Source organism: Pimephales promelas, chromosome 3, assembly GCF_988280905.1.
Source record: "Pimephales promelas chromosome 3, fPimPro1.hap1.1, whole genome shotgun sequence".
In the NCBI taxonomy this organism is placed as follows: Eukaryota; Metazoa; Chordata; class Actinopteri; order Cypriniformes; family Leuciscidae; genus Pimephales; species Pimephales promelas.
This window is the reverse complement of record NC_142771.1, coordinates 20,272,727-20,288,111: the sequence shown is the minus strand read 5'-3', so window position 1 is coordinate 20,288,111 and position 15,385 is coordinate 20,272,727. Positions and strand designations below refer to the sequence as shown.

Genomic DNA, 15,385 nt, shown 5'->3' with positions numbered 1-15,385 from the left:
AGTCAATTTATGATCAAACAGGAAAAAGTTATTGGTTCTTTAACATCGAGTCTACCGATAAGTGCTTACTTAAAAGTGTAGCTCACCTATTCAAAAGTATTGTTTAGTTTAACACCAGAAAATAAAATTACTAATTTAATTATGAAAAACTTACTTGGTCAAGTAAGGTTTTAAGCTTAGACATAACTCAAAATAGTCTTAAAGAAATATGCATAAATATAAATTGCAAAAACCTACTAATTAAATAGCTAATTAAAATGGTTAAAAATATTCTTAATGGGTAGTATCCAATATTTTTAATGCTGCAAGCCTAGGCTACTGATTATTTATAAGGCCTACTAAAAATAATCATCAAAATACTCTACATATCGGTTATCTAATAATTGTCAATCTCTTTAGTGGGCATGTCCATAAGACCGGTAACGTTATTCCAAAATCTTCCACATAGATAGGCATCTCACTTGATTTTGAGCCAACGTGTCAGGAGGACAGTTTTAAACAGGGGAGGGCAAAAGAAATAGCCTATAAAACAGTTAAGAAGGTAATGCTACTACTACATAATGTGTTTCCTGCAGTGGACATTTTCAACGCTGCAGAGCTCTGAAAGTCCTCAGTCAATAAGTGATGACACTCACTCACCTTCATAATACCGCAAGGTGGATTCCCGGTGCCGGTGCACCTCTCTGCAGAACTGTCGCGGTTCCGGGTACCGATCCGAGGGCTGCTGTGCTCCCTGTAGCCTCGTCCGTTAAAGTATACCCCTTCGGCCCCGTACACCGGGTGCGCAGCCGCCGACACGTCCAGGTATGTCTGGTAGGTATCACTGATGCTCACTCCTGATGCCGCCGCCGCCGCGTCCCGGGTCAGAGTGGTCGCCTCGGAGACCAGCTCGTATAAGGGTCCCGCCACGGATTCGGAAGCCTGCGGCTCAGCCATCGCGCGCTCTGCCGTTAGCTACGCTAATGAACTCACTATCGGAGTGAGCCTGCCTGTGATTTTAAGAGCCCACGGCGAGACAAACAGCCATAGGAGTCCTGTGAGTCCGCGTGAAACCGTAAAATCCATGAACAGAGAAGGCACCGCACGTACTTTGCCAACCGAGGTGGTGAATAGATTGTGCGGGCGGATAGATTCAAACTCCCCTCTCCTCCCTCCTCCTTCCCTCACTCACTCACTCACCCCCTCTCTCACCCCGTCGTCGCCACTGGGAGAAAATAAAGCGCACAGATGGCGTTCGCGCCGTGTTCAGCCGGTAGGCGTCCGTAACTACCGAGATAATACAGGGTTATGAGGGCCAATTAGCCTCGTACTGTCGTTTGATTGACAGACTTCCTATAAGCAGTGATGGAAGCGTTTCCGATTTCTCGGTGTTGTAGCCTACGCGTTCAGTCACCATGCTGTCCCTCCAGCGTCTCTCATGCGTAACAAATCAAGGATGACTGAAGATGGTTGTGACTGGATTAAAAACACATTGTAGAGTCAAATGCTGCCACTTGTTTTGCAAACTATCCCAGCCATCTCACTTAAACGGAATCATTCAAATCCATAAACAAGAGCTGATTTAAACTCAAAACGATTTCCAGTCTGCCTGAAAATGATAAACAAATGCCTCCGCCTGTGGTAGGCCATGAAATTATCCAGTAATTGCCCCCCTTTTAAAGGGATGTTTTGATTTATAAATAAATGCATAATTGCATGGGAAAATAAGGGAACAAACAAAGTAGGCTATATAATATATATTTTTATTATATTGTAAACCTTGTAAAATCAAACACAGTTTCTAAAGTTTTGTGCAAGACCAGATGAAAATTGTATCGCTTTCTCCAAGCCTGATTATTTTTTTATTAAGGATATACGCTAATAACTGTGTTTTTGCATACACGCAAAAATGTTATGACAGATTACACTATACTGTAAGTGGCTTAGATGGTGCACAGGATCAAACACAAAGACAAAACACCATCAGGGTAGCACACATTACTAAAAGTACTGCAATAAACTAAATAACAAAGTGTAACACAGAACACCCCAATGCACATTACTGACAACAAAAAAATCAGAAGAAAAAAATATTTAGGTAAAATATAATCATATAATATATGACACATATTATGTGATGTGTCATGCAGGACTTGAATGTCCTTTTACTGTTTTTCACCATAAATTATAGCCTACATTAATTAATAGTTTTTACATTTTTGTTGAGAATTTTTACATTTAGGCAGTAATGCAATGTTAGATCAATTACAAATTGTCACTACGTTTTTACTGTAGCATTTTTACACTTTTTTCTTTAAACACTTTTTTAATAGGACTGAATTTGATCATAAATACTTGGGTTCATACTGAAATGTTTTGATTGCAGACATCATGAAAGATCTGTTTATTTATTCTTGTATATATAAATTGGCCTATATTTTGATTAATCCTCAAAACACTGAAACCCTGTGTACTTTCATATACGATCTGCTGTATTTATTCAAAGCTAATGATATCCCTTAACCCTTACAGCCTGACCTTCACGCAAACCTTTTTGAATTTCTGCATTTTCATTATGATTTTATTTAATTAATCCTCCCACACACACACACTTATCGTGCACACATGCAACTATGTGCACATAGACATACCAAATCACATTAACTGGGGATGGCATGATAAAAATCATATGCTTCTCTGCCTGAGCAGCCATTACAGCATAATTCATCACTCCCAGACTGTTGCAATCAAATGTCGAGCTGGGGCATTAAGCCCAGACAAGAGTAATATGACTCAGAACAAGGTCATACAGCTGACCTGAGCGCCATTACCACATACTCCTACAAAACTGCATGGCACATTTACATTTACATTTAAAGTAGACGCTTTTAGTGATTTTAAAAAGAGGAGAATGCAACAATAGGGCAAGTAGCACAGTACATGTAGCAATTTTTTAAAAATAAATAAAAAATTGATTTGAAATAGAATAGAGAGTGTAAGTATTATTGGGTCAAGTGTTGACAAAAAGATGTGTCTTTAGCCGTTTCTTGAAAGCGACTGAACACTCAGCTGCATGGATTAAGTTAGGCTGGTCATTCTACCAGGAACAGGCAAGGTAAAGATTTGTGATTTCGTGCCTCTTTGGAATGGCACCACAAAGCACCATTAGCCCCCTTCGCACCGGGTAGTGCTAGGAATTTAGAAACTAGCCACCAGGGTGGTTTTCCCAATAACTAAATGTTCCCCTTTCGTTGTTATATTTTCCTGGTTACATTTACACCGCCAGTAGGAACTGAAGTGAAGTGACGTGAGCTGTGCGTGTTGTTGGAACATTTATTTTGATGGTGTTGCAGACTTTTATTTTGACTGCGCTGAGAAAGTCAGAGCCTGAGCGCACAGTGCTCCCATTCTCTTCCTTCATTAGTTTACGATTTGTTATTGTACGATTTCTAATATGTTATTAGATACAACTGTAATACAAAGAAAGTAGACAATATATAAAAAAAAGTATTTGTTTCGTCAAGAAAGACGCTTCAAGTTCACTTCAAGTTCCTCCATGTTAAGAACGGCAGTGCAGTGTGGTGGGTGAGCTGGAACCTGATTCTGAACCGTTTCCGGGGGGGAATAATATAGTGGTGCACCTCTGAAAGCACATGTTGATGGAAAAGTCTCTTCATTGACAAACAGGACTTTCACACATTCAGTTCATATTGAACTGGAATGAACATTAACTTCCAATTATGTTCATGTAAAATAACAACTTGGAGGTTGTTGAAAATGTAAGTATTGTGTTTCAGCTTATTTTATGGAATTTGCTACAGTACTGATTGATGCCCTGATACTGATACTGAGCCCTGCTAGATGTTGCAACCCATCCACCTTCACACTTCCAAAACACCCTGAAAGACCCATAGATATCTATATAAAGGCTATATGTCTTAAGGTGGAGTTTCTATCGTCATCACCGGCGGCCATCTTGTCACAGGCAAGCTGATGTAAGATGAGTGGTCAGCACGAACACAAATACTCTTATCTCGTTGAAATCTTGACGGATTTACAAACGGTTTGGTTTCTTACAAACGTTATTAACGTGGCTATAATTATCTGGATGATTATTTATTTATACACTTATTATTCATAAGTATGCTGTGTCATAACTACATCTCTGACGATTATAACAAACCAAACCGTTTGAGCAAGTTATGGTTATTTAAATAGTACATGTACCATTAACACAATGTTACGAGTGAGCAAGCTACCTGTGACAAGATGGCCCCCAGGTGCAGACGTCGACCTCCATTGGCCAGCAGCGTGGACGAGATATCTAGCCTTTATATAGATATCTATGGAAAGACCTACCTGCGAAGTAAGACTTGAAGTGCGATTGCTGAGATGTCCATTGTCATGTGTCAAACTAAGGTCTCCATCAAGGTGATGGATGAGAAATTGTCTCAAGAACAAATGTCCATAATTCCCTCAGCACAATCAGTTGATGCCATCAAAACACTGTCTGGAATACATTTTTTTCTGAGAAACTATTTTTCTGACCAGGCTTTGACTTCATTTTTCCTTTCACAATGAAGACCTTCTGTTTTAAGGATGAAAAATACTTTGGTTTCATCCACTTTTTTCTTTCTCTAGAGCTGAATGAGGACAGCAGCCTTGCCGTGACCCCAAAACATCCTTGCAGATAGCACTCCACTCCCACCATCATGCAGTGCACCAATTCATTAGGAGTTCTCTTAGAAATGCAGTGATTCATTAAATGGTGTGTTCGTCTTAGTGTGAGAATACTGAAGAGGGACTGGTGAAGGGAGACTAGCAAGAAAAAAACAGGAAGTTTATGACAGACAGACAGAACTCACCCATTTTTGATTGGGCCTTACTGTGGATTCTAACTTGAGTCTCTCACACCCAAAGGCGCCATCACTGCGCCATCACCACCCCAGAGGAACATATTAATCTACCATGTTCCTCTACATCACAAAATCCAATCAAATTCCCACACTATCCATTTTTTGTGATAATCCATTACACATGGATGTTTGTCACAATACAAAATAAATGTCGCTATACTTATATATTTTATCGCAACTTTGGCCCTGTCCCAAATGGCACACTTCATGTGCACTTGTGGCCTTACAATGGCCACAGTGTGCATGCATGTGTCTATTAAAGTCCACAAGACCGTAGGGTGGCCCATTTGGCATTTTAGGTTTCGGAAGGGTACTTACTAGCATCCTCTTTGCGGCCGATATGCCTTCGATGCACACTTTATCCGAGCCCGCGAGGTTCGCTTTAGACTTCTTCATGACAGTCAAAGCAGCAATTACGTGTGGGCTCGGAGAAAGATCGCAAGGGCTTAGGGGGTTCCATTTGGGACAGGGCCTTTAATGTGGGAAATAGATAATGTACACAACAAATATAGCCTACATTTTTAAATGTAAAAATCTATATATCTCCACATCCTCATGCAACTGATTCAAAACCATTCCTAAAATGCATAACTTTGCAAGGGGTTCACTCATTTGAGTGAGGCAGATAGTAAAAAAAAAAAAGATAATGAGAGAAAAAAATATCACTTTGATCTCTTTTTTAATAAATTGTATAAGCTATTCATTTCTTATCATTGCCCACAACAACATCCTGAGACAGGAAGTGTGCCATGTTTCAATCTTACACCCTCCAACGATTCACAGCAAAACATCTCATCACAGACTCCACCCTGAATCCACCATGCAAAAACTCATTCAAACATAAGAATAAACATACGAAAATCATATAATCAAAATAAATAAATAAATAAATATCCTAGGTTAGGCTGAAGTGAGGTTGCAAATTGCAACCAACAGAAGTTATGGTGGCCGACAGGAAAAGATGTCATCGTCTGAGACGGCAGAGAGTAGCCAGTTAAGCAATGATGTTTCTTTACAAAGATAAATTATGTTTACTTAATTATTCAGTAAAACAAAGTCATTGTGAATATTATTGTTACTTGTTCATCATTGTGGCAGTGTTTTATTTGCTGACTTTAGCTAGCTTCTAAGCACAAAGAACAACATATTATATTATATATTATGAATATAATATTCAATTTGTCTGAAAGAAAAATTGATTGAAAGAGAATTGAAAGAGATTGATTTTATAAATGGAATGTGTGCAGAAGGGGGCCCAACCTCAAATTCTTTCATAAGGCCCAAAATTGCTAACGGCCCCACTGTCCTTGAGTAACAACTTTTTAGCAAAGCCTGTGTTTTGTTATTGTCACTTTGTATTGAAGATATATTTTGCGGTGCATTAAGTTACCTTCAAAAATAAAAATAATCCACTGCGTCCTCAGTGGCTTGAATGATGGGAGAAAATGAAGACTTTTGTTCATTCATACATTCAAAAACAGGACACCGGGATTACTTACGAGACATTGTCACCACAGCTGCTTGAGCGCTGAGAAAATGGTGGATTGTGTAGCAGTCCAAGCGTGCCGCAAGCCCTCAAAAAATGAAGCCAAAACGTCTCGATCGCCCCCCAAGGAAACACTCATTGCAGCTGGGGTATTTGATAGACCAAAGGGTATCTTACCCATTCAAATAGGCCCTAAGCCTTAAGGGTTCACAAATGCGGTCAAGTGCCTCGACACTATCAGCTGACAGTTAAGCGTTCTTAGCAATTTGTGAATTGGTGGAATAAACACTCCGGTCTTGCTGGGTTATCTATTTTTCCAAAATGTTCACATTAGAACAAACACAAAGGTCAAAAAAAAAAAAAAGTCACAATAAATAATTATTTATGAAACTTCAGTGTTTCAGTCTCTTTAAAAGACAAATTATAATACAATATTATAAGTGGATCATTGCAATGTGTGATTACAACAACCCCTTCAAACACAGGCAATAAAAAAAGGATTATTATATACATACATATATATATATATATATATATATATACATATATATACATATATATATATATACATATATATATATATATATATATATATATATATATATATATATATATATATATATATATATATATATATATATATATATATATATATATATATATATATATATATATATATATATATATATATAAAGTTACAGGACTAGGACCTTAAATTGAATTGGATGGGTACCGTTACCGTACTAATACTAATAATATGCAATCAGTCTAAGAGAGAGACGCTGAACGGCTCAAGAAATTTAACGAAGCTTGTCAGTTCTCTCTCAAGTAGTGTTTCAGCGACATCTGGTGGTAAAAAGGCGTATAAATACGTATACAAACTCATTGAACAAGGCACTTAGGAAACAACAGATAAAGATACATTTTATTATTCACTTATTTTATTCACCTATTTTAGCAACTCTATTTAATTAAATCTATTAAATCAAATCATATTGCAACTTTGTAAAGGGTTTGAACGTTACATGAGTGAGTAGCTATAGCCTATTTGAAGTTCTGTTTGATATTATTACAAATTAACTTTCAAAATGTTAATATGATCATCAAACTCATTTTAAAGTTAGACAAACCAGCAAATGCCACAAAACATCCCATAATTCAGAGAATCCATTGCTAATACTTACCAATAAAATTAGTCACTGCTGTTTTCCCTCCAAAAATGATGTTCCTGCTGGATGCAAAGGAACTGGCTTTTGTTATTTAAAAAGACATGAACAAAATTTAAATTCTGCAAGACATTTTCTTTTTGGTCTTGTATTTGGGTTAGTGATAATAATTATATTTGGCTTGATATAAAATTAGCCTATTCAGTTAGTTTAAATACATAGGACACAACATGGACATCTTAGGCTAATTTTATATCAAGCCAAATATAATTATTATCACTAACTATCACTATCACTTTAATACAGATAATGAATAAAAAACAAAGATGTGTTTAGGTTTAGTGGCACTAGCTAATTGTTTGAGAATGTAGCCTTCTGCCAAAGATCCATTCAAACCAATCACAGTTGAATGTCTTTTCTGCAGTGATTGAATTTTTCAAGTCAATGAATTTATTTGATTCACAATACCTAATTCTACATCAGGTCAAACGGATTAGTTGACTAATTTATGGCTCAGTCTACTGCTCTTCTCGGCTCTATTAAGCGCATATTTCCGTATCCAAGCAACAGATAAGCTCTTACTTCATGCAATGTTCTCTTTGCAATTAGAGACATAAAACAAGTATTACTCCCTGACGGTATATTTCCATTTTGTTTTTATAAACCATGCCTGAAAGGATAACCATTTCCGTGAAAAGAGAAGTGTTGCGCTCATATAGGCCCACAGAAGCCCATCGGAATTGTTTTCATCCACTTTGACCAAAAGAGGGGGCAAATTCATTTCAAGGGACTGGAATCTGAATCAAAAATTGCAAATCTGTATTTGTGTTATCCAATGAATTAAAAATTGAAGGGAAAGCAAATGTGCATACAACAATTCCGGGGGAAGAGCTTGCAGGTTCACTACCTGATCTACTAACCTGAGACTGCATGCCCGTTGTACGTGGCCCCCCATCCGTTGGCAGAGGCATTCGTGAAAACCACATCATGCCTGGACACCTGGACTAAGGGCACTCCGGCCCGTAGAAAGGCAGGGTCCGACCAAGGACTGAAGGTTTGGCATCAGTACAATGTTGACCCGGGAACGTGCCACTCTGCCACGCCATCTCGGGACTCGATCGTGAAGCCAGCGCTGAAGTGGTCTCATATGCAGCAGGCCGAGCAGCATTACTGCGGCTGCCATATGCCCCAGGAGCCCCTGAAACTGTTTCATTGGGACCGCTGACCTGCCTCGAAAAGACCTGAGGCAGTTGAGCACTGACTGGACGCGCTCTTCGGTGAGGCGCGCAGTCTGACCGACCGAGTCCTACTCCATACCGAGATAAGAGATCCTCTGTGAGCTGTTACCAACCAGTCGTCGAGATAGTTGAGAATGTGAACGCCAAGTTCTCTAATGGGAAGAATGGCCGCCTCCATGACTTTCAAGAAGATGCGTGGCGACAGGGCCAACCCGAAGGGTAGGACCTTGTACTGATATGCTCGACCCTCGAATGCAAAAAGCTGACCAGGAGGCGAAGAGGCCACCTTGGGATATGGTGAGGTCAGGAACCTGTTCTTGTCCAACTCCTTCATATCCGCCAGGGTGAGTCATAGGTGTCGCTCCTGGACCACAAGAGTGGACATCGCCCGACCCACGGAACGTGCAGTGACTTTTGGTGCCCATAGGGTGAGGTCCGTCGGCGTACGCAGCTCTTGGAGCACCCCAGGGTCGTTACCACTCCCCTGCATGTCACAGATCACCTAGGCCTGGTGGACCTGGAGAAGCACCATGGCATGCAGGGCAGAAGCAGCTGTTCCACACGCACCGGAAGAGAACCTACATGCGCGGGAGGGGAACGAAGGGTTACCCTGCCAGGAGGACGCGGTCTTGGGACACAGTGGCATCGCCACAGACCGTTCCACTGTGGGGATGCCTTCATATCCCTAGACTGCCCCGCCATCGAGAGTGGTGAGGGAGAAGGAGGGAGTCCCAATTCGTGGGAAACTCCTCCTCCGAGACGTAGGCGTTCCCGAACGAAACGGATCGAAAGGCAACAAATTTTAAATTAAAAACGTTTGTCATTTTAAATTGTTAGGTGCACCAAATGAAAATTACACCAATTATGAACCCAAGTTCATTTCATTCTCACAGCAACATGACATGACTTTTGCATAAACATACACGCCAATTTCAACTCAAGTGGCGTGTTATCTCTACGCATTTGCTAGCTATCCGTGTGTATGCGTGTATGTCTACGCCATTAACGTCCGAGTGATTCCGCGTCTATGTACACGCCGTCAAATGTCCAAGCGAAACTAAGCAAAATGTACAGTAGATCTACATCTGGGGAGTGATATTTTTTTTCCTAGGATCGTAGGGGAACACTCACAAATGCCATTGACCCCAGTGACAGGTAGGTTTAGGGACGGGGTTGAGGTAAGTCATATATTTAGATATACAGTAATAACGTTAAGTCAACGGCGTTCATAAACACGCTGAAAAGCGGTTATGCGTGTTGATGATAGCACGCCAAAAATGGAAATACGAATTGGCGTGTCATACACACGCTATTTCATGAGATCAGTCTGCTCACAGAAAAGACAAAGTGCTCACACCACTTGTGCTGGAGCCCAAAGTATAAAAAAAATCTTTATTGTAAATTCAATTACTCTTCTCTACAGCCAAACCACAAACATATGACGAACATAGAACAGAGCAGAGCTGAACATACCAACACACACACACACGCACATTGACACCTACAGTGTGAAACAGTCTACACAACAACATGACAAAACTCTAAAAAACAAAGACAATAAAAAAAAAGATGAAGTAAAACCACACAACCTCCTATGCGGCTCTGTCATGGCAGAGAAATAGACTTGGAAAAAAAAGAGAAACTTCACAAATAAAAAAACATCCACTGAGAGGAACAAACCATCGTTTGAGAAAGAACAAGAGACAAGCTTTTAAAAGTGGGCGTCGCAAGTCAGGTTTGCAGCTAATATACAGTAAGCACACAGGAAATGTCTCTTGTGTCAACTTAACAGTTGGGCTTTTTCTTCCATGCGAAAGCTCAGCTGAAATTTGAAGTGAAACTACAGAAAACCAGCAATCAGCCCCTTTGTGCCGATAAAGGTTTTGGGGATGGCAGAAACTGATTTTGGATCAGTCCGTCAGGGCTTTTACTGAGAATCGGACACAGTAACACAGCATTTTGCATTACACAGGCAGACAGAGCCCTCTAGCGTCCTACAGTAATAAAATAGAAATATGTTAACAAAAAATAAATTCATATATAGGCTACTGGATATAGGTACTTTCTTTTCAATTTGTTGGTTATTTATTTATTTATTATTTGTGTTTTACATCAGCTCTACATAATGTCCTGAGTGGGCAAGGCTTTTGTGCAGGTGCACGAGTAGGAGAGAAAAAAACATGCCGGTTGGGAACGAGCTGACATGAAGAAACGCTAACCTATAGGATGGCCAGTTAAGAGCAAGTGTAACCATGACAACAGGTTCTCGTTTTGCACATTCTGAAGAGGAAAACATAAGAACAGATGAGGTCATCATCACCTGTTGAGCTGGAGAGAGAGAGAGAGAGAGAGAGAGAGAGAGAGAGAGAGAGAGAGACTGTGATGGCCTGTGTAGTGTAGTGTGAGCCGAGATTGTCAGCAGACCTCTCTCTCCCCAAAGTGTTTCCATCAGTTTTCACGGGACGGATGAGAGTGGGGGTGTGTGCCATTTCCCACATGTGCCGCAGTTTCAATGATGTGAGTGACAGGTTGTGTGCTGCTGGTCTGGATGCGGGTGTAACATGGTTCAGATTAACCACAGACGGTGAGGGGATGGTAAGACCGATTCAGTCTGTCGGTGCTCATGTAGGTGCACCGAACAGCCATGCAACCTTAACACTCTTTAGTGTACAGAAGCAATACATTGCAATTGCCATGGTAACAAAAATGTTGTCGTCTGCAAGAAAGCATTCATTTAAGAGTGCCAAGGATAAGTTTCTTCAGATGCAATAGATATCTGAACACCCCCGAAAAAAAAAAGACAACCATTAAAACCAAAAAATTAAATTTTCCTTACAGTAGTACAGTTCTTTTTAAGGGTTTCACAGACTTGTCCTGCGAAAAGTCAATTTGAAAATAAAAACAACACGCACAAAAAAAACAACAACAACAACAACACACGCACGCACAAAGGAAAAGAGCATGCATCTCTCTCTTTTTTTTCTACAATACTGTTTGGTGGTATTTTATAAGAGGAAGGCTCATAGTATTTATTTTTTCTTCCATTAGTTCCTTTCTCTTCTATAGAAACAAGGGATGGGAAAATAAAGAGGTATGATGATAGGAAAAAACTGATAAAGAAAAATAACCGAAAGTCATGAAGACCCACACTGAGAAACAAATGGGGAAAATACACTAAGAAGAGAAGAAAATGTGACAAAAAAAACAAAACAAACATTATTCAGCGAGAGAAGTCACAAATGACGAAGGTCAAGAGGTCATGACTGCTGGCCGCTCCACTGGCCCTCCATCGGTCGACGGAGCAGTTCCTCTACATGCCTCGCTACATCCATGGTGTCGTCCAGATCGAAATCGCCATCAGGGTCCAGCATAGGGTCAACACTGAGAGAGAGAGAGAGAGAGAGAGAGAGAGAGAGAGAGAGAGAGAGAATTATACTAGTAACTTGCACACAATTCTATAGTATACACCACATTCAAGAAGGTAATTATATTAAATATTTACTATAATAGATGTTATTATCTAGTCCAGGTGACATCAAAAGATATTTTCTGTGCTGGGTCGGAAAAAAAAATGCAGTATTGATTTAAATTTTTTAACGTACTAAACACATAAAGTATTGGAATCATAATTACTTAACTAACAAAAATATTACATGTAAGAAAAATATGGGCCATTTTTTTATTTTGCACAAAGTAAATAAACTACAAAAAACAATGTACATAATCTAATAATAGAAAACTCTCATCATGAGCACAAAACAATACTAGTCATTTTAAAAAAAAATTGTCTTCCCTTGCAATCTCTAGATAATTTTCCAAATTATAACTTTGTTTATTATGAAATGCTCTTAATATGCTGATTAATAATGCTAAACAAAAGGTCTAAAGACATCTTAGCTTGTCGCACACCTGGTTAAATGGTCGGAGTCATCTGTATAATGGATAAAAATAAGGTAACACTTTTGACTATAAGTAACTTTGCAACTACAAGTCAACTAACTCTCATTAGAGTATCAGTAGACTGTCTGCTTAATATTTGCCAACCCTTTATTATGATGCTCCTCCAACCGACAATCTGCTGACTAGAAGTAACTTTGCAACTACATGTCAGCTTATTCAATCCCTAACCCTACCAGTCTACTAATACTCTACTAACACTCTAGTGAGAGTTATTAGAGATGTAGGTGCAACGTTAGTTATAGTCAAATGAACGTGTTAAAGGGACCATCCAAATAAAGTAGTTGTAATTGCTGCATTCTCATTTTCTGTAGCTTTTTAGCAAAACTTGATTCTTGTGCTTGCTGTGTTTCAGCTACAGCAATCAGAGAGAGAGAGAGAGAGCGCCCCGCGCACTCTCACGTCTTCAAACAACACGAGCGCCGTCTTTCTCTCTCTCCCTCGCGCATATTAATCAAATCAATTGACACGATAGTAAAAGGTTGGAAGACCGCAGTTTCACATGGAACATTTGGGGATTTTTAGAGATAATGAACAACATCTCAATACTAAATTATAAAGGCCGGTCTCATATAGACGCCTGTGCAGCCCGGGCTATTATTTCAAGTTTTACGGTATATCTGTGCACTACTCACATGGGAGCATAGAGTCCATAAGTGTGCTGAGGATTGACAGCTGGAGATGCCGCATGGTCCATGTAGGTGGGGTTTGCTGCAGGGTCGGGGTTAGGTGTCGCAAACCTGTGTCGACAGATAGACAAATAATTAACATCACCTAGTAATTTTGTTTTGTTTGACAATTTGATTAGTTTTAGTACTTCAACTTAAAATGATTTTCAGTTAGTTGCTAAGGGAAAACACTTTGTTTTTCATTATAATATTGAGAAACAAGTTTGAATCCAGTCCGTGTTACAGCATGTAATTGCATTGATACAGCTTCCCATAACATTTCCTGTCATCTTTCTATTCTCTTCCTCAATCAAATGTCAGAAAGCTCAATAAATAATTAACCAAAGACTTTCATTCTATTCAGCTCTAGTGCACAGCTTGCTGCACACACCAGTTGAGTGCTAGCGGTCAGAGGCTAAACCTTGTAAAACGTAGGAGCTTGTTTATTAAATCACTCTCTCAAAATGCTGATGAGAGGAACTGAATTATCTGAGTCTGATGGTGTATAACTCCCTGCTGATTTTGACCGAAGTGTACGGCTTGCTAACAAGCCAGACGGGGTCGTCCACCAGTGGACAAATAAGGCTGCTAATGAGGCTAACAGAGCTAAGTATATTCTGAAGAGTGGAATAAGAGCAGAGTCTCAAGTATCCGTGGCAACCTGTAACTGCCGCTGAGGCAGGCTAGGGCTAATGCAATGTGTGCAATTACATTTACCGCTCTGAGATGACAGGTTAGCTCCAGAATATCAGAGATTTAAAGATCTGTACTGTGGTCAGAAAACACACAGACACAGTGGTGTATATATATATATATATATATATATATATATATATATGTGTGTGTGTGTGTGTGTGTACTTACTCTGGCACTACTTGTTTGATCTGTGGTTTGACGTATCCATCCACAGCTTTAGCTAGAGAAAGGGAAAAGATAAACAGATTATTCCTAAACCATAACATAACACTGGCTATATTTACATATGAATACAAATGTGAAAGAGAACACACAGACAAACACACTAGATTACCCAGTGATACACTTTAATTTAAACCCCAAAACATAAACACACACACTAAATGTTTATTTACCTATCTAAATGGGGACATTCCCGAGATGTAATGGTTTTATACAGTACACACTGTATATTCTCTCCCCTTACACTAACCCTACCCCTAAACTTACCGTATATATTTTGAAAAGGAATCATTTAGTATGATTAAGCTGTTTTTTTTTCATGGGGACGCCAAAATTTTCCCCATAACGCAGCAAATACCTGAACCACACACACACACACACACACACACACACACGGTCTATTTATAATGATGATTTTACTGGCTATATACACAATTAAGCACCTTTGTGCCGATTGTGAGGATTATACTACCTAATTATACTAAATTCACAATCCTTCCTTGTCTTGTGACTTCTGAGTAAGACAGATGTTTTAATGGCATCTCTGATTTAAACTTGCTAAACCGTATTGGTAAGTTTAATTTATTTTCATGAATCTTTTCAAATGAATCTTTTAAAAAATCTTAACTCTCTTAATGTTCTTCGAGTACATAGTACATATACACTACCAATCAAAAGTTAGAGATTGTTGAATTTTTTTCTAGGCTTTTAAAAAAAGTCTCTTAAGCTCACCAAGGCTGCATTTATTTGAAAAAAAAAAAAAAAAAAATACAGCAAAACATTTCTTATTATTCACAATTTTGAAAAGAGTTGTGCTGATTCATATTTTTATGGATCATGATACTTTTTTCTCTGGATTCTTTGATGAACAGAAAGCTCAAAAGAACAGCGTTGATTTTAAATTGTGATCTTTTGTATAAATTATAAATGTCTTTCCTGTCACTCGCATGCATCCTTGCTAAATAAAAGTATTAATTTCTTTAAATAAAAATCATACTGACCCCAAACAATTGAACAATGTATAAATAAATTCAGTAATGTCAAAAAGGATCAAAGT

The 15,385-nt window shown here is 39.0% G+C and overlaps 2 protein-coding genes across 2 annotated transcripts in view; both read right to left on the bottom strand.

The window, feature by feature from the left end:
* Window positions 1-1,423, bottom strand: part of LOC120489560 (inactive phospholipase C-like protein 2) — a 72,549-nt gene extending 71,126 nt beyond the window's left edge. Inside the window, exon 1 of the mRNA XM_039686468.2 lies at window positions 640-1,423. Coding sequence (XP_039542402.2) covers window positions 640-936 — 297 coding nt within the window. The 5' untranslated portion in view covers window positions 937-1,423. The remainder of the gene's footprint in view (window positions 1-639) is intronic.
* Window positions 1,424-10,163: 8,740 nt separating this feature from the next.
* The window catches only part of stat5a (signal transducer and activator of transcription 5a), a 69,861-nt gene continuing 64,639 nt past the window's right edge, over window positions 10,164-15,385 (bottom strand). The window contains exons 18-20 of the mRNA XM_039686759.2: window positions 14,275-14,326; window positions 13,378-13,482; window positions 10,164-12,166 (exon numbers count right to left, since the gene is read on the bottom strand). Of these exons, the coding sequence (XP_039542693.1) occupies window positions 12,043-12,166; window positions 13,378-13,482; window positions 14,275-14,326 (281 nt within the window). The 3' untranslated portion in view covers window positions 10,164-12,042. The remainder of the gene's footprint in view (window positions 12,167-13,377; window positions 13,483-14,274; window positions 14,327-15,385) is intronic.